Genomic DNA, 21,538 nt, shown 5'->3' with positions numbered 1-21,538 from the left:
TCAAAAGTAGAAATTGTACTCTGTTCTTTAGTACCACCACCTTATTGAGTAATATAGTGTTATTTAGTAATTGTTTAACATGGTCAATGGTGTGATTGACCTTAAAGAATCAGCAAAATACTGATTAGCCTTGGTATAATATGTAAGTATAATTTTGAGTTACTGGCATGAAAGAAAACTTCTAAAATTCTTACTACTGAAATCCAAGCACACTTTGAGTTACCAAGAACAGAGAGCTTTATTGCCGAAATAGAGCTAAATGAAGAATGATTTTTTTAATAGTCTAAAGGTTAAACTTCTAGCTACATTTGTAATAATCTAAAACCTCTCATAAAGAGCTACCTTAAATGACCAGATTTTATATGAAGGCAACAATATAATATGTAAAAGAACCTTGGGGGGAATAAAAGTAGAAGAATTAACGGATGTGTACAGTTGGTGTCCTTAATTTCCAGTGCTGCAGTTTGAGAAACTTACATTATTAATATTGCAGAGACTAAATACTAACTTCAATTTATATACCATATTAAAATTTAGAAGATATTTTAGAAAATGGTCTAATTTCCTAATTCAGATTCCACTGGCATTGCTGTATGCTTTTATTTGCATCACATAATGTGGAATCTCACACTGAATTTCTGAGACACTCAGTAGTTAATGGAATGAAATTGTACTACATCTAGAATTTGTCATCTGTTACATGGGACCTTTTCTCTACAAACCTGCTACATAGTGCCTAAAAACTGTCTCCTGATTATTTGATTCTCTAGTTGATCTGAATAATTCTACAAGGAAAACATAAAAAGTGACATATTTTTCTGGGTTTTTTTTTAGAGCACTGTTAAAGGAACTTCTCTTCTATTTTCTGAATATGTAGTACATTATCAGTTGCCCTAAAACGGCTATGAAGTATATGGTAGCTATCTGATATCTTTTTGAGAGTGTTCTACTGATTAACCAAGGTGGTGACTATAGTGGTAGTGATGGTAGAAGTATTAATAGTGGTAGTTGTAGCGTGGTAGAGGAAGTAGCAGAAGCAGTAGCAGAGGCAGCAGTATTACCTTACTTTTATGTAACATTTGAGAGCTTCAAAGATCTTTTTTATATGATCTATTTATATGTGCTTAATAACCTCATAAGATATTCAAAGACTTCTAAAGATCACTACTGTCTTTTATTTTTAAGTTTTTTTTTTACATTTTTTTAACAACATCCATTTTTGAGAGACAGAGAGAGACAGAGCATGAGCTGGTGAGGGCCAGAGAGAGAGAGGGAGACACAGAATCCGAATCAGCCTCCAGGCTATGAGCTGTCAGCACAGAGCCTGACGCTGGTTTCGAACTCATGGACTGGACTGCGAGATCATGACCTGAGCCGAAGTTGGACGCTTAAGTGACTGAGCCACCCAGGCGCCCCAGATAACTACTGTCTTAATATGTAATCTAACTTTATAGTGAATTTAAAGAACCCTGCGAGATGACAAAGAATGACATCTGGCCATTTGTAGCAACGTGGATGGAACTTGAGGGTGTTATGCCAAGTGAAATAAGTCAGGCAGAGAAGGACAGATATGTTTTCACTCATATGTGGAATAGGAGCAACTTAACAGAGGACAACCATGGCGGGGGGAAGGGGAAAAAATAGTTAAGGAGAGGGAGGGCAGCAAACCATAAGAGACTCTTAAATATGGAGAACAGGGGCACCTGGGTGGCTCAGTTGGTTAAGTGTCCAACTTTGGCTCAGGGCATGATCTCGTGGTCCATGAGTTCAAGCCCCACATTGGGCTTTGTGCTGACAGCTCAGAGCCTGGAGCCTACTTCAGATTCTGTGTCTCTCTCTGCCCCTCCCCTGCCCATGCTCTGTCTCTGTCTCTCAAAAATAAATAAACGTTAAAAAAAATTCTTTTAAATACTGAGAACAAACTGAGGGTTGATGGGGTTGGGAGAGAGGAGAAAAGGGGTGATGGGCATGAAGGAGGGCACTTGTTGGGATGAGCACTGGGTGTTATATGGAAGCCAACTTGACAATAAACTATAAAATAAATAAAATTATCTGTTATTAAAAAAAAAAAAAAGGAAGAACCCTGTAAGCCCTGGAGTCTCAAAGGACTAGCAGGATATCACCAGAACTTAGGTTATGTTATTTTAACTACTTTGGCAAAAACTCTTTTTTGCCCAGAAAAGCAGTATCATTCTTGGCTGAAAAATAATTTGAGGCAGAGAGAAAAGTTGTGTACATGTCTGTAGAAATCAACAATTCCTTCTCCCCAGTCCCTAATGCAAAAAGCTCTAAAAACTGAAAATACTTTAGTGATTTGTTTGGTGGCAAAAGCTGCCATAGCCAACTCTCACGGCCAAGAACCTAATCTGAACTAACTTGAGACTATGTATAGTTTTTATTTATCCTACTTGGTATGAATAGTCATACGTTTTGCTGCAGGGATAGTAAGGTATGTAATTAGAGAGTGCTCCTCCTGACCTAACTAGGGGTTTTATTTAATGTATGTATCACTTTTGTACTATATAAAATAAAGACTTGTGAACTTGTACTCAATTTTTCAAAAACAGAGCAAGACAATACTGAACCAAAAAATAGGTATATAGTATATGTTACTGGTTATTGAATATTGAAGAGTTTTTTGTTTCTTTTAGTTCTAAAATTTCTTTTTCTCTCAGATACTTATCTTCAGCAAATCCTAATGATAACCGAAGTAGCCCCAATGTGGATAAAAGCTTGGTAGGTATTTTTTTATTTTTTAAAAAGTTATTTTGTGGACAGTATATTTTGTGTGCATGATATTAAGTAAACATGTATTGCTTTTGATTGTACAGTTAGTGAACTTAAATTTTGATAGCATTTTTTTAACCTACTGTCTCCTTCCAACTTTATTTCTTGCCTGCATATCAAATGTGATATTTTATGTGGAGATAGTAAACTATAAATTATTATATAGATTGACAGTGGCAGTCTTTCTCATTTTTGGAATTAGGAATTTATGGTAAATCAATGTATCAGTAAGCGTCTTGACAGGAAAACAGGTAACATAGACAAAAGATTTAACTAAAGAGAGTGTTGTGTATGTGATGAAATATACATAGCAAAGTTTACCATTTTAGCCATTTTTAAGTGTTTAGTTCTGTGGCAACAGGGGCACCTGGGTGTCTCAGTCGGTTAAGCATCTGGCTTCAGCTCAATTCACACTCTTAAGGTTTGTGGGTTTGAGGCCCATGTCAGGCTTTGTACTAACAGCTCAGAGCCTGGAGCCTGCTTCAGATTCTCTCTCTCTCTCTCTCTCTCTCTCTCTCTCTCTCTCTCTCTCTCTCTCTCTCTCTCTCTCTCCCCCTCCCCCACTTGCTTTCTGTCTCTCAAAAATAAATTTAAAAACATTTAAAAAAATCACCTTCACATTGTTTTCTAACTACCACCATGTATCCTCAGAACTTTTCTTCATCCCAGATTAAAACTTTGTGCACATTAAACTCATTATTCCACTACTCCCAGCCCAGTGAGTAATCACTATTCTACTTTCTTTGTCTCTATGAATTTGACTATTCTAGATACCTCATGTAAGTGGAATCATACTACATTTGACTTTATTGTGATTGGCTTATTTCAGTTAGCCATGGTTTCTCCATGTTGTAAAACATATCATATTTTGATTCCTTTTAAGGCTGAATATATTGTATTCTGTGTATATACCACATTTTGTTCGTTCATTAAAAGAGTTTAATGAAAGGACTGTTTACAGTGCCGTGAGCAGGGTCAAGAGGAGCAACAAATAAAGGGTGCAAAAATATTCATTGATCAGCAATAGTGGGAAGCTATTGTCCCCTAGTTTGAAAGGACAAGGAGAGACCAGTATTGTTACCATAGTTCAGAAAAGCCTAGCATCATCAAAGAGGAACATAGAATATAGAACACTGCTAGCACCACAGTAAGGCAATAAAACAGCAGGGAGAATGAATACTTTCATTATCCCACTTTCTGATATCCACCTGGTGTCTCCCATATATCAAAACGAACCCTGAAGTCACAGGACAATAAACCCAGGTAATGTAGTCTATAGACTTCAAGCCAAAGAATGGTAGAGGATGGATTTCATGGCTAGAAAAGAGAGAAAGCAAATGAGAGAATAACCAGTATAGTCAGCATCATCTAATTTGTCCACTGAAAATTATTGTTTTAAGTAATTATTAGAGACAGGAGTCCTTTTTGTTGTTAATATAGCTCATGTTTATGAGACAGAGGTTAAAAAATCTTAGATTTAAGAAGGTCCTTTAGAGTTGACCAGGACTTTTCTTGAAAATACTAAAAACAGGGGCTCCTGGGTGGCTCAGTCGGTTAAGCGTCTGGCTTCGGCTCAGGTCATGATCTCACTGTTTGTGGGTTCAAGCCCTGCGTTGGGCTCTTTGCTGACAGCCAGCTCAGAGCCTAGAGCCTGCTTCACATTATGTGTCTCCTTCTCTCTCTGGTTCTCCCATGCTCACGCTGTCTCTCTCTTTCAGAAATGAATAAAACATTAAAAAATTAAAAAAAAAAAAGAAAATACTAAAAACAATTGGGGCACCTGGTTGGCTCAGTTACTAGAGCATGTGATCCTCGATCTCGGGGCCTTGAATTCAAGCCCCGTATTCGGCATGGAGCTTACTTAAAAGAAATATATTAGAAATAATTACTTGGCCATCCTTGGAGCGTTTTTTGAACTCTGTGTATTGTGGCCTACATATTATTAACTGAGGAGGGTAATGTAAGTAGCAATCATATTTTAAAAGCTGATTAATTCTCTTGCTTTTTAATATATTTACACTTAAATGTAAGAGAACAGGTGATGTAAGGGAAAGTGGAAAAAAGGAGAATAAGCTGTGTGAGTACCTGTTAGTTGTTTTTGACCACCTATGTCTTTTACATTCCTATTCCTCTAGACCTATTCAAGTTATATAGTTAAAAATGGCTCAGAAATCTTTAAAGTTAAAGAATTTTTGACCTAGGGAAGGTGACAATAGGAGCTGCTGTAACCCAGCTCTTATTGTATACTTACCTTTGGGATTATTGGTACATCAAACTTCAAAACATATTTAATAGAATCTTTTCTTTGAGTTGATCTTGTTCAATGGTGATTGCCCCGAAGTTTCTGTCAGTGGCTGCTGTTATCTTTTATCTTTTGCTCTGGTGAGATCACAGGGGAAGAGTAAAAATTTGATGCGCATACTGTTTCTGTTAACAGAGCTAAATACAAAAGTCAACTGATTTAATTTTCAACTCTTACTTGAAAGCCCTCCAGCAATGCTAACGAACAGCTTTGCAGTTGACAAATATAGTGAATAATTTTGATTCCTATCTTGTTTTTCTTTTTTACTGCAAATGACAGATTAATCAGTTCCTCGTTCTTTGAATTTTTATAATTCTTTCATGTTCCCTTTATTTCCTTCTGTTTCATTCCCACCTCTGTAGATTTTATTTTCCATCCCTTTTGCAGGATCTTTTCCCCCTTCTCTCTCCTTCTTCTCTCCCTCCCCTTTGTTAAATGTTTCTCAAGATGATTCTGATCTTGGCTGTCTGCATTTTCTGTCTGTAATCTCGTGCATATGCAGGTTGCTCCTCTGAACTCTAGAGCTGTATCTGTCTCTCCTCTCTCTCTCTCTGATTGGATTTCTTTTCCTGTCATCTTCTCAGACACTTCATCCTATGCCAGAGCTAATTCATCCTCTCTCTATCCCCTCCCAAGCAGCTCTTGTGTGTTCCCTTTTGTAATGGTACTGTCTTCCTTCCTTCTTTTTCTCTTCTTTCTTTCTTTCTTTCTTTCTTTCTTTCTTTCTTTCTTTCTTTCTTTCTTTCTTTCTTTCTTTCTTGTGTTGACATTTTTTTTCAGAATCCCACTTTTAAATTTTTTAGTTTATTTTTAAAAGTTTATTTTTGAGAGAGAGAGAGAGAAAATAAGTGGAGGAGGGGCAGAGAGAGAAGGGGACAGAGCATTCAAAGCAAGTTCTGTGCTGACAGCAGAGAGCCTAATGTGGACCTTGAACTCACATACCATGAGATCATGACCTGGGCCGGTCAGGTGCCCCATCCCACTTTGATTTTTAAAAAACTTGTATCATTGAAGTACAGTTGACATAAAATGATTCATTAGTTTCAGGTGTACAACATAGTGACTTGACACTTCTATACATTACTCAGTGCTCACTATAATGAGTATAGTTACCAACTGTCATCATACATGTTACTATGTTATTGACTATTCCCTCTGCTGTACTTTTTCATTTCTTATTTCTAATCAGTTATTAGGTTATTAATTCTGCCTTCTGAGTGACAGTTATCCATTTCCTCCTCTTCATCCCTACAGCCTCTGCCTCATATCAAACCTATATTCTTTTTTGCCTAAACTGTCTCAAAAGCCTGTTAACTGGTTACCTTGATTAGAATTTCTCTTTCCTCTATTCTTTTCACCTTATTGTTACTGAAATGCTATTTTTAAAATGCAGAAACTAAAAAAAAAAGTAATAAGGATGCCTGGGTGGCTCCATCAGTTGGGCATCATCCAACTCTTGATTTTGGCTTAGGTCATGGCCCCAGGGTTGTGGGATGGAGCCCCACACTCAGCATGGAGCTTGCTTGAGATTCTCTCTTCCTCTGACCTCTTTCCTGCTTGCATTCTCTCTCTGTCTCTAAAATAAAATGCAGATACAATGTTGTTTCCTTTTCTTAAATGCTTATAGGTTAAAGTCCCTAACTCCTGTTTTTGCATACAAGAATCATGGTCTCACTCACCTTTGCAGATTTTATGTGACTCATTTTTTTTCTTATGTTCTGGCCTCTGCCTGTATTTGATTTCTTCCCATTTCCAAAATATATCTTTTTTTTTTTTTTTTTTATCTCTTTACTTTTGGACCCATTTATTCTGGCTAAAATGCTTTCTTCTGCCGCCTTTTCTGCTTAGTAAATATCTCTCATTTTGTAGGTCTCATTTCAAACATTACATTTTCCTGGTGGAATTAGATGTGACCTCTTCCCTCCTTCAGAATATCTGATATATAACTATATCATCACTACGTTATATTGTAATATTTGTGTGTATGTCTTTGGATTATTATTGGTTCTTTTCACCCTTGTATTCGTGCCCCTCTGCTTAGCTCTTAGCTTCAGAAGCACAGGGACCAAATCTTTTTAATTTTTTATATTACTAATGTCTACCACAGTGCCTGACATATTTGTAGGTGTTGAAAAATGCTTGTTAAATTAATAAGATCAAAAGGAAAGGGGTAAGATTGAACCAAATAATTACTTCTTGAATAGGCATAGGACAACATAAACTTACTATTTTTAACTTCTCTATGAATATTCTTAGTAGGATGAGTTTTGTTTTGTTTTTGATTAAAGCAGGAAAATTTGCAAAAAACAATTTATAAGCTGGAGGAACAACTGCATAATGAAATGCAATTAAAAGATGAAATGGAGCAGAAGTGCAGGTGAGAATATACTTTGTATGTTTTTAATGTTAAAAGTTATATAGCAACTACTTACTTTAAAACTTGCCTTCTGTAAAACACTTGAAAATTAATTGGAAATAAGATGGTTATATAAGGGTTACTGCTTATGTACATTCAATGAAGAATGTCTCGGCTAGAATTGGAAAGTAATATTTATGTTGGCATTAGTTATAGACATATTATCCTCAGAATATTTAAAGTGTATTTGCTCCTATAAGTCTTTATTAAAAAACTATAGTGCCAATTCACTTAGTGCCTGATTTATTACCTTTTTCTCCCATTTTAATTACCTGAGTGAAAGAGCAAATTACTTTACATTAAATAAGGTGCTTTTTAAAATGTAAATGTTAAATATTAAAATCCACTAAATCTAATAAGAGCTTGTATATTTATGAAATATGTAATGATCAAGATTATTTAAAATAACCTAGCACAATACTGAGTTACTTATTAACTACAAACAATAGCTTTATATTTTTTGTGGATACTGTTGAATAAATGAAATAGAGAGGTAACATGGAGATTAAGTATTCAACAAATGGAATTGGGAAAACTGCCAGTTTTATGATTCGACCTAAGAGGAAACAAGTAGAACTCTTATTGTATACCATTACTGATAGACTAAATACATAAGTATATAATACAAACTTTTTTCAAAAAACCACTGTATGTAAGGAAATAACTGACCTCAGGATTTGGAAGGAATTTTTAAGTATAAAATATGGAAATACATAAATGTTGAGAAGTTTATACATCCAGAATTAATCTAATGGTAGTGGCAATGGAGGAGACCAATTTGAGGAAGAAATAGGAATGGCCAAAGTGGTCTGTAATGATAGGAAAATGTTAGAGAGGAATTAGGGTGGGAAGATCAACAGAATCTAGATCTTGGTGGACTTTGTTTTTGACAAGCTAAGAAATTTGGAATTTATCCTAAGATGATGGAAAAACATTGAAAGTTATGAAGCTTAGTTTAAAAAAAAACTGATCAAATTTGTTTTTTAAAATGAACCCTCTGGTTAGTTGGCAGCACGCACTTGACATTTATTCAACTAAATGGGAATGAAGGAGGAAGATGAGTCAAGGATGGTTCCTATGTCATGTCCTTTCTTAGGGACATTTACAGTAGAAACAAATTGGTATTATGGGTAAGGGTGTGGGGCAGAGGGAATAACACTTTAGGCATGCTGAGTGAGCTATTGGATGAAATGTACATGTAAAACGTTGCATATGCAGATTTGAAGCCCAGAATTCTGTTCAGAGCCAAAGAAAACAAATTGTGATGGAGATAATACACTCTTAGTTTATCTCAACTTCTCACCCCAGTTGTTAAGTGGAATATTTACTGATTGTATATGCCACGTTTCCCTTCATTATTTAATCTTGTATAAAGGTTAAGTGGCTAATTTTTGTTTATTAGCAAGTATTACATGAGGGAGTTCAGGGATCTTTAACCTGGAATCCATAGGGTCCCTCCCCCAAAGAGTCCATGGGTGAATTCAAGGTCCTTAAATTTGGATGAGAAAAAGTATTTTCCCTACTTCTAACTAAAATTCAACATTTCCTTCCACTAGGAACAAAAGCAGTAATCTACATCTATTAGCAATAGCTGTGAATTTTTTTTATTACTGATACCACAGATATTTTCATATATTATAGTTATCTCTATCATTTGTGTGCATCACTACTTGGAAATTACTGCCACTAGATCTTGTGATTTGATATATTAATAAAGAAGCCACACATATTATGGAAACATACATTTTTAAAAATAAGACCCTTTTTAATATTATTTTTGGCTTTTTTAATCCTTTTATTTTATGCTTTAAAATATATTATTCTGAGAAAAGCCCAAAGGCTTCACCAGACTGCCAGACGGGATCCACAGCACAAAAACGTTAAGACATCTTAGTTAAATGGAAAAGTAAAGAATGTGGTGTTGCACCCCTGAGCAATAAAAAGATAAACACATTTCTAATCTATATTGCTTTTGTTTTTACAGAACTTCAAAGATAAAACTAGACAAGATAATGAAAGAATTGGATGAAGAGGTACTTTTTGTTTCCTAATCAGAAGTTTCCCTTTTTGAGAGTTTTTCCCTCTTTCAGATTGTTTTATTTTCTAAGAAAATTGCATTTGAACTTTATAGGTTTAAAGATAGAACAGAGTCAAAAAACTATGATGAAAGTCTCACTTTGGGGCTGCACGTTCAAGTGATACAGATTAGATATACTTTAGTTTCCTTTGTGTAGTTTTATTCTAGAACCATGTTGAAATTTTAGTACATAAATTTCATTCAGTTTCTCTTAACATTTGAAAAGCAAGAAAGGAGAAAGAATCAAATGGGATCCAGAGCTACATCAGAAAGAGACAGACAGATAGGAAAGAGGAAAGAATACAATTTAAAAAGGACTAAGGACTGACATTAACATAAATTTATGTGATCAAATAGGAATATATTGATTTTAGAATCATTCATGTTTTCCATGGTCACATAGCAAGAAGTTTTTATTAGCAGGGAAACATTTCATGTTTCAGATGTTTGTTTACAAATACATAATACATTGTCGTTCCTTTTGACAAGTTTATAAATATCTTTCTACTATGTGTATAGAGAATCCTTCAAAGAAATATACTTTATATGGCCTTCTTATTTATTACTTCCTTTGTTGTTTTTGTTTTTTGGGGGGGGTGTTGGAGGACTTTTTTTCTTTTTCTTTTTTTTTAGATATAATCTCTCTGATGGTTTTTGTGCTGTTTTACTTTACTCTTGAGGAATAGTATCTGTCAATTTTTTTTTCATGTGTAGCTTTGGATATGCAAATGTATAACATATACATACACATGTTATACATATACGTATAATATTTTGCTAGATTGCCATTGGTCAGTGTGTAATTAGTACTATTTATTTAGTTCTATTTAAGAAATCCATTTTGCAGGGGTGCCTAGGTGGCTCACTTGGTTGAGCATCTGACTTCGGCTCAGGTCATGATCTCACGGTTTGTGGGTTCGAACCCCGCATGGGGCTCAGTGCTGACAGCTAGCTCAGAGCCTGGCACCTGCTTCGGATTCTGTGTCTCCCTCTCTCTCTGACCTTTCCCTGCTCATGCTGTGTCTCTCTTTCTCTCTCTCAGAAATAAATAAAAACATTAAAAAATTTAAAAACCACTCTGTACACAGAGAATCAGCAAACCTATAGGAGAACTCAGCTGCACCATCAGCCAACAAGATCTGTTTAACATTTGTAGAACCTTCCACTGACAAGAGCAAAATATACATTTTTTTTCAACCATTCAAGGAATAAATACCAACAGATACCATATCCTGAGCAAACTTCTACCAAAAAAAATTAAAATTATACAGAATGTGTTCTCTGACCAAAAAGTAATCAAACTAGAATGACTAATAGATACCAAGCAATTCTGCAAACATATGGAAACTAAACAACACAGTTGTAAATAATCCATAGGTCAAAGAGTATGTCTAAAGGGGAATGAAAGAATATATTGGAATGTTAATTATGTATCATCATACAGTTATGTTAGAGTAATGGCTCTTACAAAAAAAAAAAAAATGAAATCTTGCCATTTACAACAACATAGATGGGCCCAGAGGGTTTTATGCTAAGTAAAATAAGGCAGACAGAGAAAGAAAGCTAGTATATAATTTCACTTATATATGGAATCTGGAAAACAAAACAAAAAACAGAAAAACAGACTCTTAAATACAGAGAACAAACTGATTATTGCTGGGGATATGGGTAAGATCAGTGAAGAGGATTAAGAGGTACAAACTTCTCCGGGGTGCCTGGGTAGCTTAGTCGGTTAAGTGTCCGACTTCGGCTCAGGTCATTATCTCATGGTTCATGGGTTCGAGCCCCGCATCAGGCTCTGTGCTGACAGCTAGCTCAGAGGCTGAAGCCTGTTTCAGATTCTGTGTCTCCCTCTCTCCCTGACCCTCCCCTGTTCATGTTGTCTCTCTCTCTCTCTCTCAGAAAGAAATAAAACATTTTAAAAAACAAGTAAAAAAAAAAAGAGTTACAAACTTCTAGCTCTAAAATCTTGGAGGTGAAATGTATAGTATAGGAAATATAGTCGGTAATATTGTAATAACATTGTATGGTGACTGCACTTACATGGTGAGCACAGAGTAATGTGTAGAATTGTTGAATCCCTGTGCTGTATACCTGAAACTAATATAACATTGTGTGTCAGCCATACAATAAGAAAATAAATTATGGCTCTTCATCTTTAAAAAAATGTTTGAACAATGAAAATGAAAATAGAACATCAAAATTTGTGGGATGCAGCTAACATAGTGCTCTAAGGCAAATGTATACACTAAAGGCATACATTAGAAAAGATGAAAAATCTCAGATCAATCATCTAAGCGCCTACCTCAAGAACTTAGAAGAGCAAGGGGCACCTGAGTGCCTCAGTCAGTTAAGCGTCCGACTTCAGCTCAAGTCATGATCTCATGGTCCGTGGGTTTGAGCCCCGTGTCAGGCTTTGTGCTAACAGCTAGCTCAGAACCTGGAGCCTGTTTCAGATTCTGTGTCTTCCTCTCTCTCTGACCCTCCCCTGCTCACGTTGTCTCTGTCTCTGTCTCTCTCTCTCTCTCAGAAATAAATAATTAAAAAAAAAAAAAACCTTAGAAGAGCAAAATAAACCCAAAGGAAAGAGAAAGAGTAGAGATCAGTGGAATTAAAAACAGAAAAACAGTAGAGAAAATCAGTGAAAACAGAAACCCAGGTATTTGGGAAATTGACAGACTTTTAGCAAGATCGATAAAGGAAAACAAGGACACAAATGATCATATCATGAATAAAAGAGGGCAAGCATGTCCCTACAGATACCAAAAGGATCATAAAGGAGTACCACAAATAATTCTAAACATGTAAGTATGAAATTTAGGTGGAATGGACTAATTCCTCCAAAAATAACAACTATCACAACTCACGCAGTGTGAAATAGATTAGTTGAATAGACCTACATAACTGTTAAAATGAATTCATAATTTAAAAGGTTCCCAAAAAGTGATCTCCAGGACCAGGTGTTTTTACTAGAGAGTTCTACCAAGTGTTTTAAGAAGAATTAATACCAACTGTACACTATCTCTTTCAGAAAATTTAAGGGATCACTCCCCAGTGAGTTTTATGAGTCTAGAATTACCCAGATGACAAAATCTAACAAAGTCAGTACTATGAAGAAAACCATAGATCAGTATCCCTCATTTACAGCCAACTGATTTTTTACAAAGGTGCAAAAGCAATTTAATGGAGGAAAGATAATCTTTTTTAACAAGTGGTGCTTCTTAGATATCCATAGACCATAGCAATAAGATATCCATAGACCAAGATATGAACCTCAACTTAGGTCTCACACTTTATGCAAAAATTAATTCAAAATGGGTCATATATTTAAAGGTAAACATAAAAATATAAAACTTTTCTGAAAAAAAGTGAAAACCCTTGGGACCTACAGCTTGGTGAAAAGTTCTTAAACATGATACCACAAACATGATCCAAATGAGGAAAAAATTCAACAAATTGTACTTCATCAGAATTAAAATGTTTGTTTTGGGAAAGACCATGATAAGAAGATGAAATGACAAGAAATAAATGGGGAAAAAATAGTTGCAAACTATGTATATCACAAAGGACTCTATCTAGAATATTAAACAAAACTCTGAAGTTCAACAGTTGAATAAACAAATAATCCTATTTGAAAATTGGCAGAAGACATATAACTTTCATCAAAGTGGACGACAAACACATAAAGAGATGCTCAACATCATTAGCCATGAGGGAAATGCAAATTAAAACCTTCATGAGAAGTCACTTTATAATCATTAGACCAAGTAAAATAAAAAAATAGCATCAATACCAAAACTGGCAAGAATATAAACTGTATCACTCATGCATTGCAAATGGGAATTTAAAATTATACAGCCAATCTAGAAAGTACTTTAGCAGTTGCCTAAAATACTAAGCATACATCTACCAGGCGACCCAGCAATTGCACTATTAGGCATTTATCCTAGAAAAAATAAAAACTTATATCCCCCAAAAACCTGTATATTACTGTTCATAGTAGCCTTATTTGTAATGCCAAAATCTAGGAATGATCAAAATGTCCTACCATAGGTGAATGGTTGAACCAGCTTTGATATATCTATACCATGGAGTACTATTCAGCAACAAAAAGGCATGAACTATTGATACAACAACTTGGATGAATCTTCTGGGCATTATATCGAGTGTAAAAAGCCACTCCAAAAAGGTCCATATTGTATGATTCCATTAATACAGTATCCTCAAAGAATGACAAAATTATACAGATGGGAAACCTATTACTGGTTGCCAGGAATGCGGGTGGTGGGAGAAGGGCAGCTTCTAAGCTCTAAATGGTGGCTGGCTGGAAGATCTTGTGCCAATGGAACAGTTCTGTATCCTTTTTTTTTTTTAAGTGTTTTATTTATTTCTGAGAGAAAGAGACAGTGTGAGCAGGGAAGGGTCATAAAAAGAAGGAGATACAGAATGCAAAACAGGCTCCAGGCTCCGAGCTGGCTGTCAGCTCAGAGCCCAACACAGGGCTCAAACCCAGGAACTGTGAGATCATGACCTGAGCCGAAGTCTGACACTTAACCGATGGAGCGACTCAGGCGCTCTGGAACAGTTCTGTATCTTGATTGTGATGGTAGTTCCATGAATCTACACATGAGCTAAAATAACAGAACCATACATACTTTATACCATAAGTCAATTTCCTGATTTTGTTACTGTACTAATGTCACGTAAAATATATCAGGGGAAATTGAGTGGAAGAGTACAAGGAACCTCTCTCTGTGTATTATCTTTGCAACTTCCTTAAATCAAAATTTAAAAATAAAAAAAAATAGTTAGAATGATAAAATCTTAGAATTGGAAAGATCATGGATGATCTCTGCAAATTTTACTATACCTAACAGCATCATCCTTAAAACATGAGTTTTGCTTAATGATAGGAAAGCCCAGAAAAACTCTATAAAGGAGATTTTCCCAGTGCGGAGTCTTAAAAATAAAAAAAATTAAAATATGAAGCTTCAGAAGCAAGATATGGAAGTGGTAACTCAAAAAAGAAGATAAATTTTTAAGTTGTGAAAGTTTGGGAATTTTTTTAACCCTCCCCTCCCTTGTGGTTTTATTTTCTAAAATAAGTGTTTTCTTCATTACTTTTTAAATATGCATTGGTAGGTAGATACATAGAACATTGTAGAAAAGGTAAGTTGTTGGGACAAGAAGAGGATTAAAGGAGACACACAGGGACTAGGGAGCTTGCTGCACACACTAGCATTTGGTACCATATGAGTTTTGCACCATTTAATTATCAAATGTATAAGTATTATCTTTCATATTTATAGCTTTAATTTAGGATAGTAAATAAACCAAAATACTGGTAATATAATGCAGTGTGGTCATCATAAACTAATAAAATAGCTTTCTGATAAGATTCATAGAGTTTTTATATTCATGGATTTAAAAATCTGAAAATTTTCTGTATCTAATTCGAATAAGGGGATTCTCTCAGTCTTCTTATAAAAGCAAGCTAATTCTGTTCTTAGAAAGTTGTCGTTAGCAGGTACTTTCTGACTTTGTACAAAAGAAATCCATCTTAAGTCTTTTTTTTTTTTAAGTTTATTTATTTATTTTGAGAGAGAGAAGAGGGAGGGAAGGTGGTAGAGAGAGAATCCCAAGCTGACAGCTCGGAGCCTGACACAAGGCTCAGTCTCCCAAACTGGGAGATGATGAGTCAGATACTTAACCGACTGAGCCACCCAGGCACCCCATTGTGTGTTTTATTTTAAAAAAAAACAGTATTCCTATAAATAAATAAAGAGTTTCATTGCAGTGGTGACTTTTATCATTATGTTTTCAGGGTAATCAAAGAAGAAACCTAGAATCTACAGTGTCTCAGATTGAGAAAGAGAAAATGTTGCTACAGCATAGAATTAATGAATACCAAAGAAAAGTAGAACAGGAAAATGAGAAGAGGAGAAATGTAGAAAATGAAGGTAAATTGTTTCTATTTTTGAAAAACACTGGAATTTCTGGCTAACTATCCTTGAGGTCTTTGTCATGAGGTGTCTTAAGGTTAGGGCAGGCCTATGATATACTTTTGAAGACACAGCCCTAAGACATCTCATGAGCTAATTACCCATGTTCCAAGATAAATGTATAACATGTTAAAGTCAGTAGTCCTGTTTTAGCTAAAAGAGTGATTTTCATCCTTGTATGCATATTGGAATCTCTTGGGAAGCTTTAAAGAATACTAATTTCATGTGTAAACTCTGGAAGTTCTGACTGAATTGATCTAGACATGTGGCCTGGGCCTTCATATTTTTTATAAGCTCTCTAGGCACTTTTTTCTTACAAGTAGGATTTGAGAACTATTAACTAAAATTTCATGTTTTTTTCATATTAGTGTTAAAAATATACTTAAAATAGCTTTCAATACCCTTTGATTCAGTGATTTCATTTCTGGGAATTAATTTATGTATGCACTTGTGCACATGCACACTGATATAAACAAGGTATTCATTGTGGTATTATGTCTAAGATGTACCTTTAAGTGGAGAAAAAAAAAGAATTGTTTAAAACGAGAGTACTTGTCTATATATGCTTAAGTGTGTGTGTGTGTGTGTAGATGTGGAAAAAATATATTTTGTGTGTTTTTATGTATGAGGGTATGGATACATACACTGTGTTACAAAGCATATGCAAGAAATTAGTAGTAGTTGTTGCTTGGAATGAGAACCAGAAGGACTGGAAAACTATGGAGGGAAGAAAGCTTATTCTACACTAAGACCATTTGGTACCTTTTGAATTTTGAACTATTTTTTAGATATTTAGGTATTCAAATATTTATGCTACTCAAAATAAATAATACTAGAACTAGCTTTATTACACTTCTCTAATAGATTGACCCTATTGAAGTTAAATATTGAGGCACCTGCGTGGCTTAGTTGGTTGAATGTCCGACTTAGACTCAGGTCATGATCTCACGGTTCATGAGTTCGAGCCCTGTGTTGGGCTGAGTGTTGAGAGCTCAGAGCCTGAAGCCTGCTTCAGGTTCTGTGTCTCCTTCTCTTAGCCCCTCCCCTGTTCATTCTCTGTTTCTCTTTCTCTCAAAAGTAAATGTTAAAAAAAAAAAAAGAAAGAATTTAATTATTACAAGGCTGGAAACAAATCTGTTGCAGTCTATATTGTAAAACATTGATGTACTTTTTGTTGAATTTAAATATAAGTANTCTCTCTCTCTCTCTCTCTCTCTCTCTCTCCTAGAAATAAATAAAAATTTAAAAAAATAAATATAAGTACCTACATGATGAAATATGACTTTAGGAGTGGACCTAATGTAGCTGACTATGGCCTGAGACTAAATTTCTTTCTTTTTTTTTTTTTAAGGTATTTCTGTTTCCTCAATGATAACCTTCTAATTTCTGTATTTGTTCTTCCATTTTCTAGTTTCTACATTAAAGGATCAGTTGGAAGACTTAAAGAAAGTAAGTCAGAATTCACAGCTTGCTAATGAGAAGCTGACACAGTTACAAAAGCAGGTAAGTTTTTGGACTGAGCTTGTTTTAATTTTAATTAATTAAAGTAAGTTTGTATTTTGGTCAAAAACCTATTTTCTTGCTCTCTGTTTTTTTTTTGTTTGTTTTTTGTTTTTTATAGCTAGAAGAAGCCAATGATTTACTTAGGACAGAATCAGATACAGCTGTAAGATTAAGGAAGACTCACACAGAGATGAGTAAGTCAATTAGTCAGCTGGAGTCCTTAAACAGAGAATTGCAGGAGAGAAATAGAATTTTAGAGAATTCCAAGACACAAATGGACAAGGACTATTACCAGCTGCAAGCTGTGTTAGAAGCTGAACGAAGAGACAGAGGTCATGATTCTGAGATGATTGGAGATCTTCAAGGTAATATTTTTTCTTACTGTGCTAAAATTTACTGTTTTAGCCATTTTTAAGTGTACACCTCAGTAACATAAAGTCCATTTTTATGCAACCACAACTACTATTCATCTCCAGAACTTTTTTTATCATCCCAAACTAAAACTCTATACTCTATCAATAATTACCCATTCTCCAGTCCTTCCAGTCCCTAGAACCACCATTATACTCTATTAATTTATTTGACTACCTCATAAAAGAGGAGCCATACAATATTTATCCTTTTGTATCTGTCTGATTTCTCTAGAATAGCGTCTTCAAGATTCATCCATGTTGTAGCATGTATCAGAATTTTCTTCTTTTTTAGATGTGGAGAAGAACAATCCCTAGTGCACCTCCCACCTGCTGATGGGAATGCAAATCAGTGCACCCACTGTGGAAAACAGTATGGAGGTTCCCCCCAAAATTAAAAATAGAATTACCATATGACCCAGTAATTCTGCTACTGGGTATTTACCCAAAGAATACAAAAACACAAAATTGAAAAAGAGAATACACCCTTTTGTTTAATGTAGCATTATTTATAGTAGCCAAGATATGGAACTTAACTTAGGTGTCCTTCCATAGATGAATGGATAAAGAAGTAATATATATGTATATCCTATATACATATATAACATGTATATATACATATACTATATATTATATTAAAAAGTAATTTATATATGTATATACACATATATGTATATACATTGTGTATGTGTGTGGGGGCCATTTGGAACAACATGAGTAGACCTGGAGAGTATAATGCTAATTGAAATAAGCCCATCAAAGAAAGACAAATACCATATGATTTTACTCGTATGTGGAACTTAGGAAACAAAAGAACAAACAAAAAACACAAAAAACCAGACTCTTAAATAGAGAGAACAAACTGGTGGTTGCCATCAGTGGGTGGGTGAAATAGGTAAAGAACACACTCACCAGTGAACATTGAGTAATGTACAGAATTGTAGAATCATTGTATTATATACATGAAACTATTATAACACTGTTAATTATACTTCAATTTAAAAAATTAAAATTTTGGGGTGCCTGGGTGGCTTAGTCAGTTGAGCTTTGGCTCAACTTCAGCTCAGGTCATGATTTTGTGATTCATGAGTTCAAGCCCCACATTGGGCTCCTTGGAGCCCGCTTTGGATTCTGTGTCTCCCTCTCTCTGCATCTCCCCAGTAGGTACTCTGTCTGTCTCTCAAAAATAAATGAAACATTAAAAATAATAATAAAATAAAAATAATAAAAATTAAAGTTTTAAAAAGAAATAAGAATTTTCTTCCTTTTAAAGGAAGAATAATGTTCCATTGTATGTATACACCACATTTTGTTTATCAAAGGAGGAAGGTAGTTTTTAAAAAGTTTTTTAATTGTGGCTAAAAACATAATATTTACTATATTAATCATTTTTAAGTGTAAAGTAATATATTTTTTATCATATTGCTCTCATAAAGAAAATGACTGGTGAAATTGAAAGTGGTTAGCATTTTTTCTTTTTCATGATAACGCCTACTTTTCTGTCACATTATAATATCTTCACTCTCACAGGCACACCTGTGAGGTCAGTAATGTGTTATTTCTAATTTTATAGCCAAATTACTGAAAACTTAATTTTAAAACATCTCTAATTCACAAAAGCCTTACTCAAAGTGAGACTATTCAAGAGAAGATTATAACTATTAAAACTGGGGAATTCCTTGTGCATTGTTGGCACAAATAGAAACTCAATTACAGAAATAGAATCCCATTACTAATAAAGTATTAGGTTCTTAGGAAGGTTAGGATTATAGATATCGCTGTCTTTATGAATCTAAAAGGAGAAAACTGACTAATAGTAAACAAACAGCTTTGGTAATGGAAATATAATCAATTTGTTTTCAGAAAGATGCCTGCCTCTACCCACTTCTCACATATTTTTCTATTTTCTGTTTCTATTAGCAAAAGGATCCATACTATGTAATCAAAACAGATACGCATAGAAGTTGCCAGATGTCTCAGGGGAAAGTTGGAGGAGGGGTAGCCCTTTTAACCTTAGTCACAGGATGGGAACATAGTTTGAACTCTCATGGGGCTTGATGACTAGCTATAATTCTGTGGAGAGAGGTCAGGGTCCGGTTTTGTGACTATGGAAACAGAAATTAGGATCTCCCATTGGTTTTTAGCTGAGGGGTGTTGTGCAATCTTATTTCTCAGGGACTAGGCTTAAAATAGATCTGACTGTAACCAAGAAAGTAACTTCATTATATGCATTAAAAAAACCTCGTAGTTCACTTCCTTAAATTACTTCTCCAGGTCTTTTTATGTACAGCTTATTACCTGTGTGAAAGTCACTTCATCTGCCTTCATTACCTATAAACCAAGGAGATTAGAATAGGTGACCCTTATATATCAATTCCAATTTTAAAATTATTTAAGTCTGTGATCTGTTGGATATGACTGAACTTTGAAATGTTTTTGCTTTCAAGGAAGAGACCATCATATGTTTATCAACAATGGTTGTAACTGGATCGAATTTTTAGATATTGGTGAAGGCAAGGAAAATATATAGCATGCTTCATTGTTGATGTTTATCCTTTTTCAGTGCTTCATGAATCAAAAAGCTCATATACATTGAAAAATGCACACGACTTGGGGCTCCTGGGTGGCTTAGTCAGATAAGTTGCTGACTCAGGATTTCAGCTCAGGTTTGTGAGATCAAGGTTTGTTCATCTCGTGGTTTGTGAGATCAAGCCCTGGGTCAGGCTCTACACTGACAGCAATTCTCTCTCTGCCCTCCTTCTTCCATGCTCCTGCATGCACTCTGTCTCTCAACATGTAAATAAATAAACTTAAAAAACACACAACTTATATGAGGCTCAATATATGTATTAAAGATTCATCATGGTAAAAATCTCACAGATTTTACATTAATCTTCTGTGGTTCGTAAGAAATTTCAGATCCCTCAGGTATAAATTTCTCATAGTTTGTGATGCGGGGCTTCTGACAAGATCATGACTGTTTCCTACGTAAATGTCTTCCATGTATCCATAATGGGCAGAAGCTTCTTTGTGTTTTAGGGAAATGATTTCTCAAACATAACTGGTTAATAAATATTTTAGGCTTTGTGGGCCACATACTATCTCATACATACCTGTGTGTGTGTGTGTACTAGATTGAAGTGTAGAAAGAAATTTTTTAAGTTAACCATTTGAAAAAGTTTTTTTTAAACACCATTGTTTAATTGGTTTCTTCTTTAACTTTGAATTTTGGAAAATCTCAGATGTATACAGCAGTAGAATATTATAATGATCCCCTTCTGTGTACTCATCATCCAGCTTCAGTAATCTTCATCTAGCAGCCAGTCATGTTTTGTTCATACTCCCCTTCCCAAACCTATTACACTGAATTATTTTGAAGCAAATCTCAGGTATTACTTTAGTTTGTAAATATTTTAGTATCTCTTAAAGATAAGGACTTTTTTTAATGTTTTATTTATTTTGAGAGAGAGAGAACTTGCATGAGCAGGGGAGGGTCAGAGAGAAAGGGAGAGAAAGAAAACCTAAGCAGGCTCCACACTGCCAGCACAGAGCCCAACATGGATCTCTATCCCATGAACTATGAGATCATGGATTCGACGCTTAACCAACTGAGCCACCCAGGCACCCCAAAGATAAGAACTTGGAAAAAAAATAACCACAATATCAAACCTGGAAAAAAGATAACAATTAATATTGTAAAATATCTAGTCAGTGTTTACATTCCTCAAGTAGTCCCATAATCTGTTGTTTTTGTTGTATTTATTTAGCTTCAGTTAGGATCCTGTCAAGCTCCATACATTGCATTTCATTAATGTGTCCCTTAGGTTTCTTTTATCAATAGGTTTCCCCTCCCTTTTTTGTTCTTTGTAGTTTTAAATTATTTTGAAAGAATATTTTGGCTGCAAGTATTCTTATACTTGTAAGCATATTATTTAGGCACCAGGAGGCAAGTAAAGTCTGGCTATCTTATTTTGTGATGTTAGCAGCCATTGCATATCATTGCCTAGATCCTGTATCTATTTAGGAGTTTTCAACTGTGAT

The 21,538-nt window shown here is 34.8% G+C and overlaps 1 protein-coding gene across 2 annotated transcripts in view; it reads left to right on the top strand.

The window, feature by feature from the left end:
* Window positions 1-21,538, top strand: part of ROCK1 (Rho associated coiled-coil containing protein kinase 1) — a 169,406-nt gene that overhangs the window by 87,930 nt on the left and 59,938 nt on the right. The window contains exons 11-16 of one of the 2 annotated variants that reach the window (XM_077778069.1): window positions 2,676-2,736; window positions 7,381-7,466; window positions 9,490-9,538; window positions 15,407-15,542; window positions 16,996-17,087; window positions 17,206-17,452. In XM_077778069.1, coding sequence (XP_077634195.1) covers window positions 2,676-2,736; window positions 7,381-7,466; window positions 9,490-9,538; window positions 15,407-15,542; window positions 16,996-17,087; window positions 17,206-17,452 — 671 coding nt within the window. Of the gene's footprint in view, window positions 1-2,675; window positions 2,737-7,377; window positions 7,467-9,489; window positions 9,539-15,406; window positions 15,543-16,995; window positions 17,088-17,205; window positions 17,453-21,538 lie in introns of both variants that reach the window. The other variant, XM_077778068.1, reaches the window with a different exon arrangement.

Source organism: Crocuta crocuta, unplaced genomic scaffold, assembly GCF_008692635.1.
Source record: "Crocuta crocuta isolate KB4526 unplaced genomic scaffold, BGI_CrCroc_1.0 scaffold26, whole genome shotgun sequence".
Classification (NCBI taxonomy): Eukaryota; Metazoa; Chordata; class Mammalia; order Carnivora; family Hyaenidae; genus Crocuta; species Crocuta crocuta.
The sequence above is the reverse complement of the archived record's forward strand: the minus strand, read 5'-3'. Positions and strand labels throughout refer to the sequence as shown.